The sequence below is a fragment of the Arctopsyche grandis genome, chromosome 9 (assembly GCF_051622035.1).
Source record: "Arctopsyche grandis isolate Sample6627 chromosome 9, ASM5162203v2, whole genome shotgun sequence".
In the NCBI taxonomy this organism is placed as follows: Eukaryota; Metazoa; Arthropoda; class Insecta; order Trichoptera; family Hydropsychidae; genus Arctopsyche; species Arctopsyche grandis.
The window spans coordinates 3,325,644-3,343,859 of NC_135363.1; the positions used below are offsets into that span (position 1 = coordinate 3,325,644).

General features: G+C 41.6%; 2 protein-coding genes across 2 annotated transcripts; both read right to left on the minus strand.

Annotated features, from left to right (window-relative positions):
- Positions 1-170: 170 nt before the first annotated feature.
- LOC143917090 (uncharacterized) lies at positions 171-3,494 on the minus strand. The gene is made up of 2 exons (XM_077438487.1): positions 3,411-3,494; positions 171-3,299 (listed from the first exon to the last, which is right to left on the minus strand). The coding sequence occupies exon 2, from the start codon at positions 1,646-1,648 to the stop codon at positions 1,268-1,270; it is 381 nt and encodes a 126-aa protein (XP_077294613.1). The 5' UTR covers positions 1,649-3,299; positions 3,411-3,494; the 3' UTR covers positions 171-1,267.
- Positions 3,202-9,681, minus strand: LOC143917232 (E3 SUMO-protein ligase ZBED1-like). The gene is made up of 4 exons (XM_077438717.1): positions 9,393-9,681; positions 9,004-9,335; positions 8,355-8,910; positions 3,202-3,266 (listed from the first exon to the last, which is right to left on the minus strand). The coding sequence occupies exons 1-4, from the start codon at positions 9,679-9,681 to the stop codon at positions 3,202-3,204; spliced, it is 1,242 nt and encodes a 413-aa protein (XP_077294843.1).
- Positions 9,682-18,216: the final 8,535 nt, after the last annotated feature.

Sequence of the window (18,216 nt, forward strand, 5' to 3'; positions counted from 1 at the left end):
CCGTTCCAGAGCAAGCTGATCGAGACGACGACACACACACACGGCCGCTGGTCACCCATACATATACACACATTACAGCTGCTGAAGCTATCGTTCACCCTCATGGCCGTTGGTTATCCTCTTACGGCTTCGGCCTTTATTTTTCCTCTTTGCAACGACCATCTGTCAGTCGCTCTAGATTCTCCCGTGGGTCCGTAAGCCCGGTGATGCCGGCACGGACCGCCAGATGTAGCGTCTCTCGTAAAAGCCGGCCTCGAACTAAGGCAGGCTGGCCCCGTGATCCGCCCAAGTCTGATCACGGCGAGCGCTCATTGGCATAATAGAAGCCCTCCGAGGAGTGTGGCTTCTTCCATAGTCGTGCCTTACCGACTATGGCCAGCTCGACCACGTGTTCGACCCAAGCCTCAGACGCTCGCTAGACGCCGGCCGAGAAGGTCTTGGCGTGGCTGGTCTACCCTTCCTGACCAGCCAGCGTACTCAATGCACAGCCCCCGCCATAAAGGGGCAGAGGCTACGAACAACTCAAGTCAATAAAAACGAGGTCATAACCGTTACTCTTTTGTCTAATTCCCTCACCCCGCACCGTTCCAGAGCAAGGTGATCGAGACGACGACACATACACAGCCACTGGTCATCCACATACACATACATACACCCCCTACAGCTATCGTTCACTCACTTTGGCAAAAAGAATCCTTGGCCTTGTTGGAAAACCTAACTCAGAGATCAGCAGCCCACCGTTAAATTATTCATCGACCTGTAGGAATATAACACAACTTGTATTATCCCGAATCAACGTCGATGATCTCACCTTGTAGGCGGGGTAGGAAGTGTTGACCGTATCCCAGCCTAACGAAACACTGTTGTGCTTGTTTTAAGTTGTTTTATTGTTTGCCTAAATATTGTACAAGTGTATTAGAATTGTGGCGGCTCGCTTATACGACATGGTCGAGTTTGGTTGCCTTCCTGCGAGTGGGAACCAACTCGGCTGGGTTCGGAGAGCCACTACTCACTCTGTCTTCAGCTGTCATATAATAAACACGTGCATTAACATGCCAGTCGTCTCATTCGTTCATCCTCCATACTGGTGACCCCCGACATCGAGCCACGCAGCCTCGATCAATTTCAACATGCCGCTCATCCCTGCCTCGCCGAGCCAGGCGGGAAAGCTACCCGCCGCGCCCCCATCGCCATCAACACAGCACGCCGCGGCCCGCGGGTGACAATAAACGAGCAGACACGGCTACCTACCTACCTACCTACCTACCTACATACCTATCGACGAGTCCAGCCACAACGTCGATGACAGGTGCTTAAAAAATGGGGGAGCGAATGAGACGACGATCTTGACAGCTGGATGTGGAGTCATGCGCGATCCAGTACACATAGAACGGTCATCCAGCACCACAAGATTCATCACACACCACCTCAGCACCATCATCATCATCATCATCATCAAGGCCCCGTCCGTCCCCACGAGCGTCGTCACGCCGAGACGGGCGGTAGCGCTACAACACCTCCACGAGCCACAACGACTCACGGTCCAGCTCGGAGTATCATCAACCACATCGATGCCCCTGCCGCCCCTACCGTCCCCGCCTCCCCACCAACCGACATCAGCCTCGGAAGAGCGGCGCCGGCGCAGCATCGCATCGCGCGACCATCGGACCAGCCACCGTCCTGCTCGCGACGTCACCGCCCTCAAATGTACCGACCATTCAGGGCGGTACACCTACACAGCGGATGACCCACGTCAACATTTTTTTTCTTCCCACTCAATAATTTTTTTCTCTTTGTGTAACAATAATTTTTTTCTTTTGTAAAATTTGTTTCTTTGTAATTTTGGTATCGCTGATGCTGGGGGGGGAGTGATGTGGCGGCTCGCTTATACGACATTGTCGAGTTTGGTTGCCTTCCTGCGAGTGGGAACCAACTCGGCTGGGTTCGGAGAGCCACTACTCACTCTGTCTTCAGCTGTCATATAATAATCACGTGCATTAACATGCCAGTCGTCTCATTCGTTCATCCTCCATAGAATATTTGGGGAAGTTTTCTTGAAGCGGCTATTGGTTGTTGACTTGGTGTCGTGATGGCCGCTGGATCTGCAATGTGTCGTTGCTCTGGATCCGGCTATGTTCAGATGTCTCTGGATATGGCAGTGTGTTGCTGGCTCGGCATTCGGCTATGTTCAGCCGGTCTCTGGATACGATAGAGTGTTGCTGGCTCGGCATTCGGCTATTTTCAGAAGGTCTCTGGATGTCGACTGGTCCGCTGCTGTGGGTCGACTGAAGTTGTTTGGGGTGGACCTTCTTTTATATTGTTTTTGGGCATCACGTGACTTGTCGCAGATGGTGTTTATGTGTGCGAGGAATGTGGTTTTGTCGATTAGGGTGGACGTTTCTCGAATGTTTGGCGCCGTTCCACTCGATTTAGTTTAATGGCTGCAGGTGTTCTTTCGTCTTGAGATGACGTCAATGGTTGAGCGTGAGAAATGTATTCACCGTCGCAGTAGATGTTTTGATGGTGGTGACGATGACGAGATTCCTACAACCTATTTCCCCCATCGAACTCGAGCTGTACAATTCCATATTGCAACCTGTGGTTGCTATTTAGGACCTGGTTATGGCAAATTTCGTAAATATCGGGTGTAGATATCGGTAGTGTGGACGTAGTTATTGAGTCCTGTATGAACACGCAAATTTAGCCTTGGCCGAAATATCTTTGTTCAAACTGTGATAGGTTTCGACCGTTTTCCGGCCTAAGGAAACTCAGTTGAGTTTTGAAGAGGATTTTTATTGTGTGGCGGCTCTACGACATGGTCTAGTTTCGGTTACCATCCTTCGAGTTGGGACCAACTCGGCCGTGTTCGGAGCGCTATCAAAGGATAACCTCGAGCCCGTAGGAATCTTCCAGAACATGACTTCTCCAGTCAAGCTATGTGTTGCACAATCAACCTATGTATAAACCAGCGCATCATTCCCAGATACCAATGAGCTTCAGGAGCCATCCTGCTCATTTCTTCGAAGTTGAGCAACTATCTCCTTCGCCGTACATATGTACAATAACACTTGTATCAATTGAACAATAAAGATCCTCTTCCAAACACACGTGTTTCTATAGGTCGGGACACGGTCAACATTCCTTCCCTGCCTACAGACCAGTTCTGCCCCAAACTGCGTCAACTGTAAAACCATGAAATTTCTAAAGACCGGGAAGGAACTCTGAACTCTGAGACAATTTGAAACCTTTCAAAAAGTAATATCGTCCTAAGTCATTCAACTATTTATTGGGTAAACGGACTACTAGTCATATGTGAATCAGTCACAGATCAACCGGTCGCTCTAGATCGGTCACACGTGATCACCCGTCAAACTAAAACTGGTCATACCCTAAAACTGATCTAGAGCGACCGGTTGTCCTGTGACCGGTTCACATTTCTTTTTTAATTAATATTGTAACAAGTGAACATAAATAAAGGATCCTCTTACTAACACAATCAGTGTTTTCATAGACCTCCCCGCGGTGAATTAAGATTTGTGACTTGACGTTCGAACTTTCAAAATGAAATGAACGCAAAAGCGATTGCCAACCTTCTCGGATGCGGATGCGAGCGTCAGATGAGCTGACAGATGCCCGCGAAGACCACAAACAACGGCCACGAGGGCCTTTGGCTCGAACATATGTCTAGTCGATAGTAATAAAAATTTCGTAAATAAAAAGTATTTGAGAATATTTTTGTTTGTGTGACCAATTTTCTCGTGACCAGTTTTAGAGTGATGGATGATCACGAGTGACCGATCTAGAGCGACCAGTTGTCCTGTGACAGGTTCACATTTGACTAGTAATTAGGCTTTGGCATAGTAGTTCGCAACTGAGATCGCTCAGTTTAGTTCGCCGCTCCTAAACGAACTAGTTCGTCAGCTCCCAGCTCGAATCAGTGAATTCGAATTCGCTCGCAGATCGTTTGCTCGTTTTGGCTCGATGAAAGAATAACACATGACGCAAAAAAGAAAATGTAGGAATCTCGTCGTCGTCATCGTCATCGAAACCTTCGAGAATATTCCGCAACAACAAACTACATTCCCGAAACCCAGACGACATGCACCTGCAGTCATTATATTAAACTCAGGCGGAACGCCCCTACCAGTCGAGTGGAACCAAAACGGTCGAAACACGCCGCCACCATTAAAATACATCGAGCGGAAAGGCGCCAAGCATTCCAGAAAATTCGACGCCTCGACGAAAACAAAATTCCTCTCGTACGCGTCAATAACCACTTCCATCAAGCATTCCAGAAAATTCGACGCCTCGACGAAAACAAAATTCCTCTCGTACGCGTCAATAACCACTTCCACCAAGCATTCCAAAAACACTATAAAAGGAGGTACAACCCAAACAACGCCAGTCGACCCACAGCAGCAAGCGTCGACACACAGCACCAGATCAGTCGACCCACAGCAGCAAGCGTCGACACACAGCAGCAGACCAGTCAACATACAGCTCCTGACCAGCCACCACTACACTACGCGGACTTGGAAGATCAACCAGCCGGACGAGCCAGCAACACACTGCCGTATCCAGAGACCTTCCGTACATAGCTGAATGCTGAGCCAGCGACACTCTACCATATCCAGAGACCGCTGAACGACATACTTTTGCCCACAAATACCATACCTTTGTACAACCATAGGCAAACAATAAAACTTTATAAAACTAGCACAACAGTGTTTCGTTAGGCCGGGATACGGTCAACACACATGTAACCCGCCTACATTGGTACTACTCCGACGTGATCTACGCAACCTTCTGATCATCCAACAGCGCTGTCAACACATCGCTACCCCGCCTACATTGGTGACCCCATCTTTGAACCACACAACAGTGTTTCGTTAGGCCGGGATACGGTCAACACATCGTACCCCGCCTACATTGGTGACCCCATCTTTGAACTACGCAGCCTTCATAGCAGTCAACAGCGCAGTCAACATCGCAGCCCACAGCGCAGCCTACATAGCAGCCCACACCGCAGCCTACATAGCAGCCTACATCGCAGCCTTCATAGCAGTCAACAGCGCAGTCAACACGGCAGCCCACAGTGCAGCCTCCACAACAACCAACAGCCGCCACGACAGCAGTCAACAACGCAGCCTTCATAGCAGTCAACAGCGCAGTCAACACGGCAGCCCACAGTGCAGCCTCCACAACAACCAACAGCCGCCACGACAGCAGCCCACAGCGCAGCCTACATAGCAGCCTACATCGCAGCCCACATAGCAGCCCACATTGCAGCCTACATAGCAGCCCACATCGCAGCCTACATAGCAGCCCACATCGCAGCCTACATAGCAGCCCACAGCGCAGCCTACAAAGCAACCAACAAACGCCACGACAAGGCAACAGCCAGAAGCCTTCACGCAACCGCAAGCTTCGAGCAACCACAAGCTTCACGCAACCGCAAGCTTCGAGCAACCACAAGCTTCACGCAACCGCAAGCTTCATGCAACCGCAGACTTCACGCAACCGCAGCCTACAACGCAGTCTACAACGCAACCCTCAACGCAGACTTCAAACGCAGTCCGCTACATGTCCCCACAACTAGTGACCATGTCAAACAACTCCGCAGCTTTCGCCACAACAAGACGCAACCCGGAGACAACAACCAAATGGATCCACTACTGTTGATCCGCCAGCACCGCTCATCACACCTTCGATGAGTCATCACCTCGATGAGCCCATGCAGGACGCCGCAGCCTGCATAACAGCACCGTCCAGACCGACACAAACCTTCACTACCATTGTAACGACCGCAACAGTAACATGGTGTGAAAGTACATATGGACCAGCTACCAACACAACCCGCTGTTGAGTCAACCCACTCCAGCACAACCGGCGAAACAAATCGCCACTGAGCCAACTAGCTCCAACACAACACAGCCGCTGTCGAGACAACTAACTCCAGCACAACCAGCACAACGCCTGCACAACAACATCGTCCAGACCACCAACCTTCACTATCAACGTAGCCTAGACAGAATAAGCAACATGGTAGAAAAGAACAACTCGGACTGGTACGCAAAACGAGACCCGCTGTCGAGACAACCGACTCCAGCACAACCAACGAAGACCAGCACTCAACGCACTTCGCTAACCAACAGTCTCCACACAAATCCCGCTGTCGAGACAACTAGCTCCAGCACAACCAACGAAGACCAGCACTCAACGCACTTCGTCAACCAACGTTCTTCACGCAAGACCCGCTGTCGAGACAACTAACTCCAGCACAACCAACGAAGACCAGCACTCAACGCACTTCGTCAACCAACGTTCTTCACGCAAGACCCGCTGCCGAGACAACTAACTCCAGCACAACCAACGAAGACCAGCACTCAACGCACTTCGTCAACCAACGTTCTTCACGCAAGACCCGCTGTCGAGACAACTAACTCCAGCACAACCAACGAAGACCAGCACTCAACGCACTTCGTAAACCAACGTTCTTCACGCAAGATCCGCTGTCGAGACAACTAACTCCAGCACAACCAACGAAGACCAGCACTCAACGCACTTCTTCAACCAACGTTCTTCACGCAAGATCCGCTGTCGAGACAACTAACTCCAGCACAACCAACGAAGACCAGCACTCAACGCACTTCGTCAACCAACGTTCTTCACACAAGATCCGCTGTCGAGACAACTAACTCCAGCACAACCAACGAAGACCAGCACTCAACGCACTTCGTAAACCAACGTTCTTCACGCAAGATCCGCTGTCGAGACAACTAACTCCAGCACAACCAACGAAGACCAGCACTCAACGCACTTCGTCAACCAACGTTCTTCACGCAAGACCCGCTGCCGAGACAACTAACTCCAGCACAACCAACGAAGACCAGCACTCAACGCACTTCGTCAACCAACGTTCTTCACGCAAGACCCGCTGCCGAGACAACTAACTCCAGCACAACCAGCAAAACAGTCACGCGAATGACTCCACGCAGAACACAGCAGCCTGCACAACAGCACCATCCAAGCCATCGCAAACCTTCACTACCAACGCAGCTCGCCCAAAATAAGCAACCTGGTAGAGAACAAGACTTGGACCGGCATGCAACACAAGACCCGCTGTTGAGACAACTTTCTCCAGCACAACCGGACAAACAACGACGCCATCGAGTCAATAGACTCCAACACATCAAGATTCCCACAAAATCACACACATCGTTAACACTCACCGGAGAGCCATGTAGGAATCTCGTCGTCGTCATCGTCATCGAAACCTTCGAGAATATTCCGCAACAACAAACTACATTCCCGAAACCCAGACGACATGCACCTGCAGTCATTATATTAAACTCAGGCGGAACGCCCCTACCAGTCGAGTGGAACCAAAACGGTCGAAACACGCCGCCACCATTAAAATACATCGAGCGGAAAGGCGCCAAGCATTCCAGAAAATTCGACGCCTCGACGAAAACAAAATTCCTCTCGTACGCGTCAATAACCACTTCCATCAAGCATTCCAGAAAATTCGACGCCTCGACGAAAACAAAATTCCTCTCGTACGCGTCAATAACCACTTCCACCAAGCATTCCAAAAACACTATAAAAGGAGGTACAACCCAAACAACGCCAGTCGACCCACAGCAGCAAGCGTCGACACACAGCACCAGATCAGTCGACCCACAGCAGCAAGCGTCGACACACAGCAGCAGACCAGTCAACATACAGCTCCTGACCAGCCACCACTACACTACGCGGACTTGGAAGATCAACCAGCCGGACGAGCCAGCAACACACTGCCGTATCCAGAGACCTTCCGTACATAGCTGAATGCTGAGCCAGCGACACTCTACCATATCCAGAGACCGCTGAACGACATACTTTTGCCCACAAATACCATACCTTTGTACAACCATAGGCAAACAATAAAACTTTATAAAACTAGCACAACAGTGTTTCGTTAGGCCGGGATACGGTCAACACACATGTAACCCGCCTACATTGGTACTACTCCGACGTGATCTACGCAACCTTCTGATCATCCAACAGCGCTGTCAACACATCGCTACCCCGCCTACATTGGTGACCCCATCTTTGAACCACACAACAGTGTTTCGTTAGGCCGGGATACGGTCAACACATCGTACCCCGCCTACAAAAACAAAAATAATCAAATTTTTTATATTTTTTTAGAAATAATCAACAATTATATAACTATTAGGTACTGGTTAGTTCTTATAAAAAATATCACTTACACTTATAAAGTTGTTACCTAACAATTAAACATAATGACTTGTTTGAGTGAGATCGTATGTATAAAAAAAAATAAAATGGAAAAAAATATTACATATTACTGTGTAAAAATATCAATTTGGACACTTTATTCGATGACAATAGTGTTCTACGTTCATTAGGGACTTGACCCGTCGCTGAAAAAACGCGTTCGCAGGGCACAGATGTTGCTACGACACAAAATCTTTTCAAAACATACGCGTAAACGTGAGGGTATATCAAACGACGTTCATGCCACCATTGAAGCGGATCTTCTTTACGATTTAGATACTCTTCATTTAGGTATTTATCTAATTCGCGAATGCCAGCAGCAAGCTGGTTATCTGGCCTAGTAATTTTTTGTATTTCTTGGTCGTATTCATCCCATATGCAGCTATTTTTATTACTAGGTATAGATGTTGATGCGTCGCTGGAAGTAGGAACAGCCTCTGGAGTATCCCCTTGAACTAATTGTACTTGGCCGATTTTATTTCTAAGGGCTTGTACTACCATTTCACAGGCTCTTTGATTTTTGAATCCCCTCGTCTTAAATCGAGGATCCAAAATCGTACACTCTGCGTATAACATATTCTTCTCTATATCTTTGAAACGATCTTCCATGCCTTTCTTTAGCAGAGACTGCACATCAACTATTTTTGTATTGTAAGAAACATGTTTTTGTAAAAAAAATTTTAGTAAATTACACAAAATTATTATTTTAGATAAAATGACGTTTTTCTCGGCACTTATTTCTACGGTAATCTCGTAGAATGGACTGAGTAACGGTAAAACTTCCTCTATGACTTCCCAGTCCCCTTCATTTAAAGTTAAATCAGGACGTAGAAGTGCAACGGTAGCAATCACTGCATCCTTTACCTGTACTATTCGCTTGAGCATGTCAAAAGTGGAATTCCAGCGGGTTTGTACATCCTGCTTGAGCTTAAGAACAGGCAAATTCATTTGCTGCTGCGTAGCAGCCAATTTATGTTTTCCTTGTGTGCTACGATTAAAAAACTCGACAATATTTTTAACTCTTTCCAAAACGTCACATATCTTTTTCGTAGCTTATTGTACAAAAAGATTTAGAGAGTGAGCGAAACATGAGATGGACCGCCAATCACCAAGTCTAACAGCATATAAGATATTTGCTGCATTATCGCTAACAATGGCGGCAACTTTGTGTGAAATGTTCCACTCTGCCATAATAACTTTCATAAAGTCGCACAAGTTTTGACTAGTATGTCGCTCTTTATAATTGATACAACCAAGTAATACTGAGTGAAGTTTAGTCTCTTCATTTATAAAATGAGCTACAATAGCTATATAGCTGTCGTTATTTCTAGACGTCCAACCATCAGTACTAAGAGACAACGCTGGTGCTGCTTGTACCTTTATTTTTGCTTCAGCCATGACGTCATCGTGAATTCTTGACATTAAATTTTACGATAACGTTTTTCTTGATGGTAGTTTATAGCCTGGGCATTGAGAAACTAATTCAATAAGTTTACGAAATTCTGTTTCTTCTACGATTCTTAAGGCGTGATGCCCTTTAGCTACCATCTTGACAAGTAGTTTATCAATTTGCTCAATCTTTCGAACTGGCGGTGGTCTACGAATGTATTGGGTCATCGATTGTTGGGAGTCTACTATATTTGATGATGCTGAAATTATATTCTCCGATTCACATGTGCTTTGACTTGATTGAAGTGAGTTTAAACTAGGTAATATCGGTGTTTGTCTTTCAGCAGTTAATGGGATCAAAAGGTGTTTTGTTTTCATATGTCGGGTTAAATTACCATTCGATCCGCCCGCAATACTTATTATTGTTGAACAATGGTTACATTTCGCTTTTTTATTATCAATGTCTTCTGTAAAATGAGTCCACAAGGGGCTATGTTTTCTTTTTGATGAGATCGTAACAAATAGCCTATAATAAAACACATTAACCCTATACGTAAACTATTTTTAAAGTATATTAAAGAAATGAATTAATTGTTAATAGTAATTGTTATTATACATTAGAAGCATAAGCTACCTGATAACGACAGAGTCTTATTATTTTAAAATTTATTTAACGTTCGGTTAACGTCACTCCCGTTCATTCGGTCACAAACTAATGAAATTCTTGTGTAGTTCGCGAACGAACTAGATCGTAAGAGAGTGAACAAGACGCGCGCGCATGCGCATGTGCAGTGAGCGAGCGGCAGTAAGTGTAGTGCCGTCTCACTCTCACTCATTCGGTCACGAACTAGTGAACTAAGGAACGAGCAGTGAGGGAACTCGTTCGACTAGTTCACCTGTGGGAGCGCTCTAGGAGCGACCTAGTTCGTTCGCGAACTACACAAGCCTACTACAAGCGTCTAGGCATCCATTGTCGACTATCGACTAATCGACTTATCGAGGACACTATTGAGCTTCTTCCTCTCTCAGGTAGCGATGGAGTGCAGACTTTGTCTCTGCCAGCAGGGTCCAGCAGGGTCCTTCGTCTCCATCCATGACGACCCTCATCCACCTCAGCGTTTGGTGCAACGCATTTGGACCTGCTGTCAGCTGCGGGTCAGTCGCCGTCACTTACCAAGTGTAAGCCATTGCTATTGTTAATTCGCTACTCCTCATGATCTTTACCTTTGCCTTTCACATTTGCAGGTTAGGAAAGGTGACCATCTGCCAGATACGATATGCCTTTCTTGTCTCAACAATCTGGAATTGCTCGACACCTTTCGAAACTCTTGTTTTCGGAATGACACAACGTCGAGGCTGGAATTAGACAAGTGTTTGAAAGTCAAGCCGGAGGAGGTTTTGCTGGAAGATTTAATTTGGGAAGATGAGTTGGGTGCTGATTGGCCACCCAACATTTCCAGTTCACCCGACGATGGCCAGGTAAGTCAATATGTTTCTAGTGCTTTAGATCGATTCTAAACAAATTGACATGTAAAATGACATCTAATCACACTATAAATATACATACATGTTTAATTGAATAACGTTCGGTTTATATTTTAGACACCTGGAGGAAAAAATACTTCGAGAGATAATGTGGCAGCAATAATAGATTCCAATACACACATTCTAGTGGAAGAATTAACATGTCGAAATGCTTTAGATGAGATGTGCCCTACAAATTCTGAATTGGATCATAAAATCAATAGTGTGAAACAAAAAAACTCGGATACTCGAAGAAAGCTGCATTATTGTGACATTTGTTCAAAATCGTTTACTACGAAACAAAATCTTAGTGCACATATAGGTATTCATGCTGGGTTAAAGCCATACGAATGTGACATTTGTTCAAAATCATTTACTATGAAATATCAGTTTAGTAGACATATGGGTATTCATGCTGGGGTAAAATCACACAAATGTGGCATTTGTTCAAAATCATTTACTTCGAAACGAAATCTTAGTGCACATATAGGTATTCATACTGGGGTAAAGCCACACAAATGTGACATTTGTTCAAAATCATTTACTACGAAACACATTCTTAGTGCACATATAGGTATTCATGCTGGGGTAAAGCCATACGAATGTGACATTTGTTCAAAATCATTTACTAGGAAATATCAGCTTAGTAGACATATGGATAATCATACTGGGGTAAAACCACACAAATGTGGCATCTGTTCAAAATCATTTACTACGAAACAATATCTTAGTTCACATATAGGTATTCATACTAGGGTAAAGCCACACAAATGTGACATTTGTTCAAAATCATTTACTTCGAAACAACATCTTAGTGCACATATAGTTATTCATACTGGGGTACAACCAAACAAATGTGACATTTGTTCAAAATCATTTACTATGAAATCTCACCTTAGTAGACATATGGGTATTCATACTGAGGTAAAATTACACAAATGTGAAATTTGTTCAAAATCATTTAATACGAAATATCAGCTTAGTAGTCATATGGGTATTCATACTGAGGTAAAACCACACAAATGTGACATTTGTTCAAAATCATTTACTATGAAATCTCACCTTAGTAGACATATGGGTATTCATACTGAGGTAAAATTACACAAATGTGAAATTTGTTCAAAATCATTTAATACGAAATATCAGCTTAGTAGTCATATGGGTATTCATATTGAGGTAAAACCACACAAATGTGACATTTGTTCAAAATCATTTAATACGAAATATCAGCTTAGTAGTCATATGGGTATTCATACTGAGGTAAAACCACACAAATGTGACATTTGTTCAAAATCATTTACTATGAAACACACTCTTAGTAGACATATGGGTATTCATACTGGGTTAAAGCCATACAAATGTGACATTTGTTCAAAATCATTTACTATGAAACACATTCTTTGTAGACATATGGGTATTCATACTGGGTTAAAGCCATACAAATGTGACATTTGTTCAAAATCATTTACTATGAAACAAAATCTTAGTGCACATATAGGTATTCATACTGGGGTAAAGCCACACAAATGTGACATTTGTTCAAAATCATTTACTACGAAACGATATCTTAGTTCACATATAGGTATTCATACTGGGGTAAAGCCACACAAATGTGACATTTGTTCAAAATCATTTACTTCAAAACGAGATCTTAGTACACATATAGCTATTCATACTGGGGTAAAACCACACAAATGTGACATTTGTTCAAAATCATTTACTATGAAACACATTCTTTGTAGACATATGGGTATTCATACTGTGTTAAAGACATACAAATGTGGCATTTGTTCAAAATCATTTACTTCGAAACAACATCTTAGTGCACATATAGGTAGTCATACTGGGTTAAAGACATACAAATGTGACATTTGTTCAAAATTATTTACTACGAAACAAAATCTTAGTGCACATATAGGTATTCATACTGGGGTAAAGCCACACAAATGTGCCATTTGTTCAAAATCTTTTAACAGGAAACAACATCTTAGTAGACATATGGGTATTCATACTGGGTGAAAACCTCACAAATGTGACATTTGTTCAAAATATTTACGATGAAAAACATTCTTAGTAGACATATGGGTATTCATACTGGGTTAAAACCACACAAATGTGACATTTGTTCAAAATCATTTACTATGAAATATCACCATAGTAGACATATGGGTATTCATGCTGGGGTCCCGTGTTGAGCTGGAATGTAGAGCTACTGCGGCACTTATCTATCTTGACGATTGGGCCATAATTAACAAACTTTCTTTCTCGCCCTCGTAAGTCCAAGTTCTTACTAATAAAGGGTTCTCTTGTTAGAGCCCCTAATATCAAACTTGGAGACTGTAAGATCAAATTTGTCAACGAGACCACTTATTTGGGTTTTGTTCTCGATGTCAGGCTTACATTCAATGGTCATATTGGGAGAGCATTAGATAAAGCTAAGGTTTTCTTTGGTCGTATTGGTCTCCTTTGTGGTCGCTCATGGGTAGAGGTCGGAATCTGAAGGGTCGGGAAACGTGCCGCCTATTGTTCCATTGTTGTAAATCCTTTGTAAAAAAGGTTCGGCAAACCTTTAACAATGCATTTACAATCTTTGAACAATAAACAGCCCCTTCAGATTCCGGTCTCTACTCATGGGGTTTGGGTTTCCATGAAAAACGCTTGGTATACGATGCTGTGTTTGTTAACTCTTTGACGTATGCATCTAGCATTTGGGGTCATCTTGTCGAATTAAAGACTATTTGTCGTAAATGCCAACATATTCAATGAAATTATGTTACAATTACTCGAGAAAACATAAAAAGTTTTTCATTCATGTTTTTGCAAGGGCAACAAATCCTTTAATCATGAGCCTACCATTGACGGAACACCATGCGTACAAATTCCTACACATAACTCCCATGATATTTTAAATTGTTCTAAATATGAATAAATAAAATAAAAAACATCTTGTCGTATCGTACGCGTAGATATATTGATTCACTATTTTGTTTTTTCATTTATGAATCGAACGAATCCTATTTTAACTAGTTCAAGGATTTTTCTGTTTTTAGCATAAATTTATTTTTTTCGGTGCACTTGCAACAAGCTCGCGGTGCAAGTGCAGTTAATAACCACTGCACTAGGCTAAAGCGTCTGGTTTCACTTCCGGTCTAAACTTACTCCCCTTACTAAAAAAAATTGTAAAATTGCTTTAGTGTTGTTATAGTTAGGTTTGAATAGTAAAATAAAATAAAAGTATGTACATAGGTAAATTGAAAACGACCTTCAGAGGAACAATTTTTGCTTATACCATATCTCCAGTTATTAAAATAATGCTCCTTGCACCGTTATACCTACATCTACAGATAAAGAAAGAACATTTTCGGTATCTAATAATTTTTGCACTAAACTGAGATCGGCATTGGGGGATAAGTCTCAATGCCTTTAGTGTTTCTCAAGTATTATTACATATGTTCAAATTAGGAAAACTAAATAAAAATTTTAATTTATGATATACATACTGTATTATATTTGTATTTCTTTATTATATGTTTTTTATCACCTATAATATTTTTCCAGAATTGTATAATGAAACAAAATAAAATTTGAATTGAAAATCTGGAAATTTTTGAATTTGATTTTGGACCCGGATATGTCGGGTTTTCAGAAACCCTAGGATATCATAAGAAACCCTAACATATCATAAGTTAGAATAAATATGATTTCTTCAATTATAACAATATTTTAACATAATTGAAATATAACCGCGATGCATGTACGGATGTTAAAACAGCGGTCGGCAACCTATGCCACAGGTGCATGCAGTGGCGGACTGGGACTGAAATTAGTGCATGCCAGGAGTCAAGGGGGGGCCCCCTTTGACTTTGACCCAGGGTTAAAAAAATTTGTCCCCCCCCCCCCCCCCAAATATCTAAATTTTCTTCTTTCCATCACGCTAAAAATCAAGGGTAAAAAATAAATAATATTTTCAAAAATGAGAATAAACAAATTTAGGTACAAGAATAATGGCAAAAGCAAAATAGATCCATAAATTACATTGTATATTTCGTTTTAACCCTTGTCCTAGGTAAATAGAATGCATCATAAAAGAATGCGGCATAAAAGTGGCTTTTACTTTCGGTAGAAAACAATCAGAGACGTCATTTCAGCTTTTTCTTGGGGGGGCAGGCAAAGATTGGTCAAATTGAGTTTTTTTCAAAAAATCTTTTTTATATCGTAATAAAAATGGAAAATATTCTTTCCAAAAATCGACCATCAAACTGTGTCACTAAAAAACTATCAATTAACTTAATTTCTACCGACTATCTATGTACATACATACTTTATCTATGTACATAATGTACGTTATAACAATAAATAAAGTTTTGGGATCATGCGATAATTCGAACTCTGAATCGACCACTGATCACGTTTACATAATATAGAAAAATTTGTGTGCCTGAGTGTGTGTTTCTGTGTGTCTTTTTATTATTTTATATATGTATGTATATTAATGCTTCCAATCCTGGAAGGTTACTTCAGCACCGGGATTGCGGTGCTGGGAATTTCCGATCCCGGGATCCCAGTGCTATCACCGGGATTTCAAATGTATAAGAAAAAAAAGTTCAATTTGCATGTTTTCATATTTCAAAAACGTTCAATTGCATTTTGCAAACTCTCCCGATGCTTCACGCAAAAAATACTCCCATATTGGCGTACTAATTTTGGGAGTTTGGCTACATTCTTTAAATTTTCGGTTCGCATCCACACCCCTGAACGTATCAAGCTGAAAATTTATATTTGTATTCTTTATGTACTAAATTTGATCAGAAAGCAATTTTATTAAATAACTAAAACTTTTTTTGGACCGAATTCGTTACACATGAACTTTAAATCCATCTCATTCGTTGTTTTTTGAGAGAATGGACGTCTGCAAATAAAATAAAAATATGAGAAATAAAACCATTTGTGATTGAACTGATTCAGTAAAATATTAATTTAAAACTTTTCTTGAAAACAAAAAATATACAAACTTTCGGAAAAATAAACGTTATACATCTGTTTTTGAGACAAAATAAAGTAAAGGGTAAACTAACGATTCGCTCCATAGAATGAACAATTTCTAAGAATTTTACCCTAGGCATACCACTTAAAAACCAAAATATACTTGCCTCGAAATAATAAAATCTTTTTTTTTTCAAAGCACATAGCAGCGATTATTTTATTAGTTTACCCAAAAGTAGCATACATAAGAAATACACGTAGCATTCATAAATTCGTAGTATATAATTAATCATTAAATTCATAATATTTTCTAAATTCACACTATTCCTTAATTAAGGAATTCCCCCCCCCCCCCCCCCCATTTACGTCCCTGAAAACAATGCATAATATTTTCAATTAATGTTAATCGAAAATCTGGATTTTGGGGAGGGGCCCCTATCGTATATTTCTTTATACATGGATGTGTCTACATAGATAAGGAATAGATTTTATATTCAGAAACTGTTTAAAATTGTGTATTTAAATCTTACTACATCGTCGAAGTATAATCAAATGTTATTTTGAAAGTATGTAGTAAATTTAAATCGAAGGTTGATGATGAATCGTCCTATCAAAATTGTTTTAAGCAATTCAGTTTATACTATTCACGGAAATTTGTTTATTCCCATTTTTATTTCAGTAGGTAGTTGTTACATAGGTAATATATACATAATCTTGAGGTTGGAAATGGGCCCAGCAAAAGGGCCCACGCTAATATTGAAACTTACATTTCGAGCCTAATAAAAAAAGTTAACCGATTCTTGGTATGTTAAAGCATGTATTAGTTGTTTGTGTATATCGTAAGAAATTTGTTTTGTTGAAATAACCAAACTTTAAGTCCCAAAGTGCAATATCCTATACATTTTTACACATGAAATAGTTACAAAGTTATTTAATTTTACTCAGGGCCCATATTTTCCAACAGATAGTGGGGCCCACATGCCATCGGGCATGTTCGCTTGTATGGCCAGTCCGCCACTGGGTGCATGCATGATGCATGCGGAATGTCTTTTATTTTGGGCACATTGCTCTTAATGCTTAATTGATCCCTTTGCCCATTTATTATTAGAAAAAATTGAGGGGATAAAACAGAGCTTGCAGTTTACCATAGACGGTGTTTTTCCTGTCGAAGCCAAGCAACTGCTTTTGTCTACTACTGTAAACAAAAGAAGACAGATGGAGCTGTGTATCCAAAAGGCTGCTCAAAAAAGAATCTTAAAACTAGACTCGCACTCAAGACTAAATGAGACAAATCTATTCCTCCGAACATTTTGTAAACTATTCAATACATCTGTGGCAGGTTCAAAATCTAATATTAATGTTAAAGAAACAGTTTTGTTTTTTAGAAACCTGTCATTGTTTAATGTATTAACAGAGGCTTAATATTTGGAAGGATATCAGCACTTTTTAGACAATTAATAGAGAAAGTGAATCCACGCCGGATATATTGTTATTATTGATGGCAACAAAAATTAAATATGAAGAGTTTGGTTGTACCTCTTTAAAATCTGTTTGGTGTCCCGTCAATAGTGTGGATGCTGAAAAGTATTTTAGTAAATACAATATAATTGTTACCGATCGTCGCACGAATCTCAAAAATGAATCTGTAGAAATATGCTCCATGTTAATAAAAGTACAAGAGTAAATTGAGATTCGAATTGATATGAGAAAATTGTGGTTATTTTTTAACGTAAATAATTATATATCTTTATGTTTATTAATAGAATATTTTATTTACAACATATAAAAAAAATTCGGGTGTGACCAACCCATGACTTTATCTATGTATTTGAGGAATATAAGAAGGTTACAAAACAAAATTCGATATTGAATTGATGACTATGATAGCGATACAAATTGAGCGCAAATGTATGGAAACTTGCACAAAACAAAAGTTCTACTTCCGGTTAGGCTTGGGCATAGTAGTTCGCAACTGAGATCGCTCAGTTTAGTTCGCCGCTCCTAAACGAACTAGTTCGCTCTTCTAGTTCGTCAGCT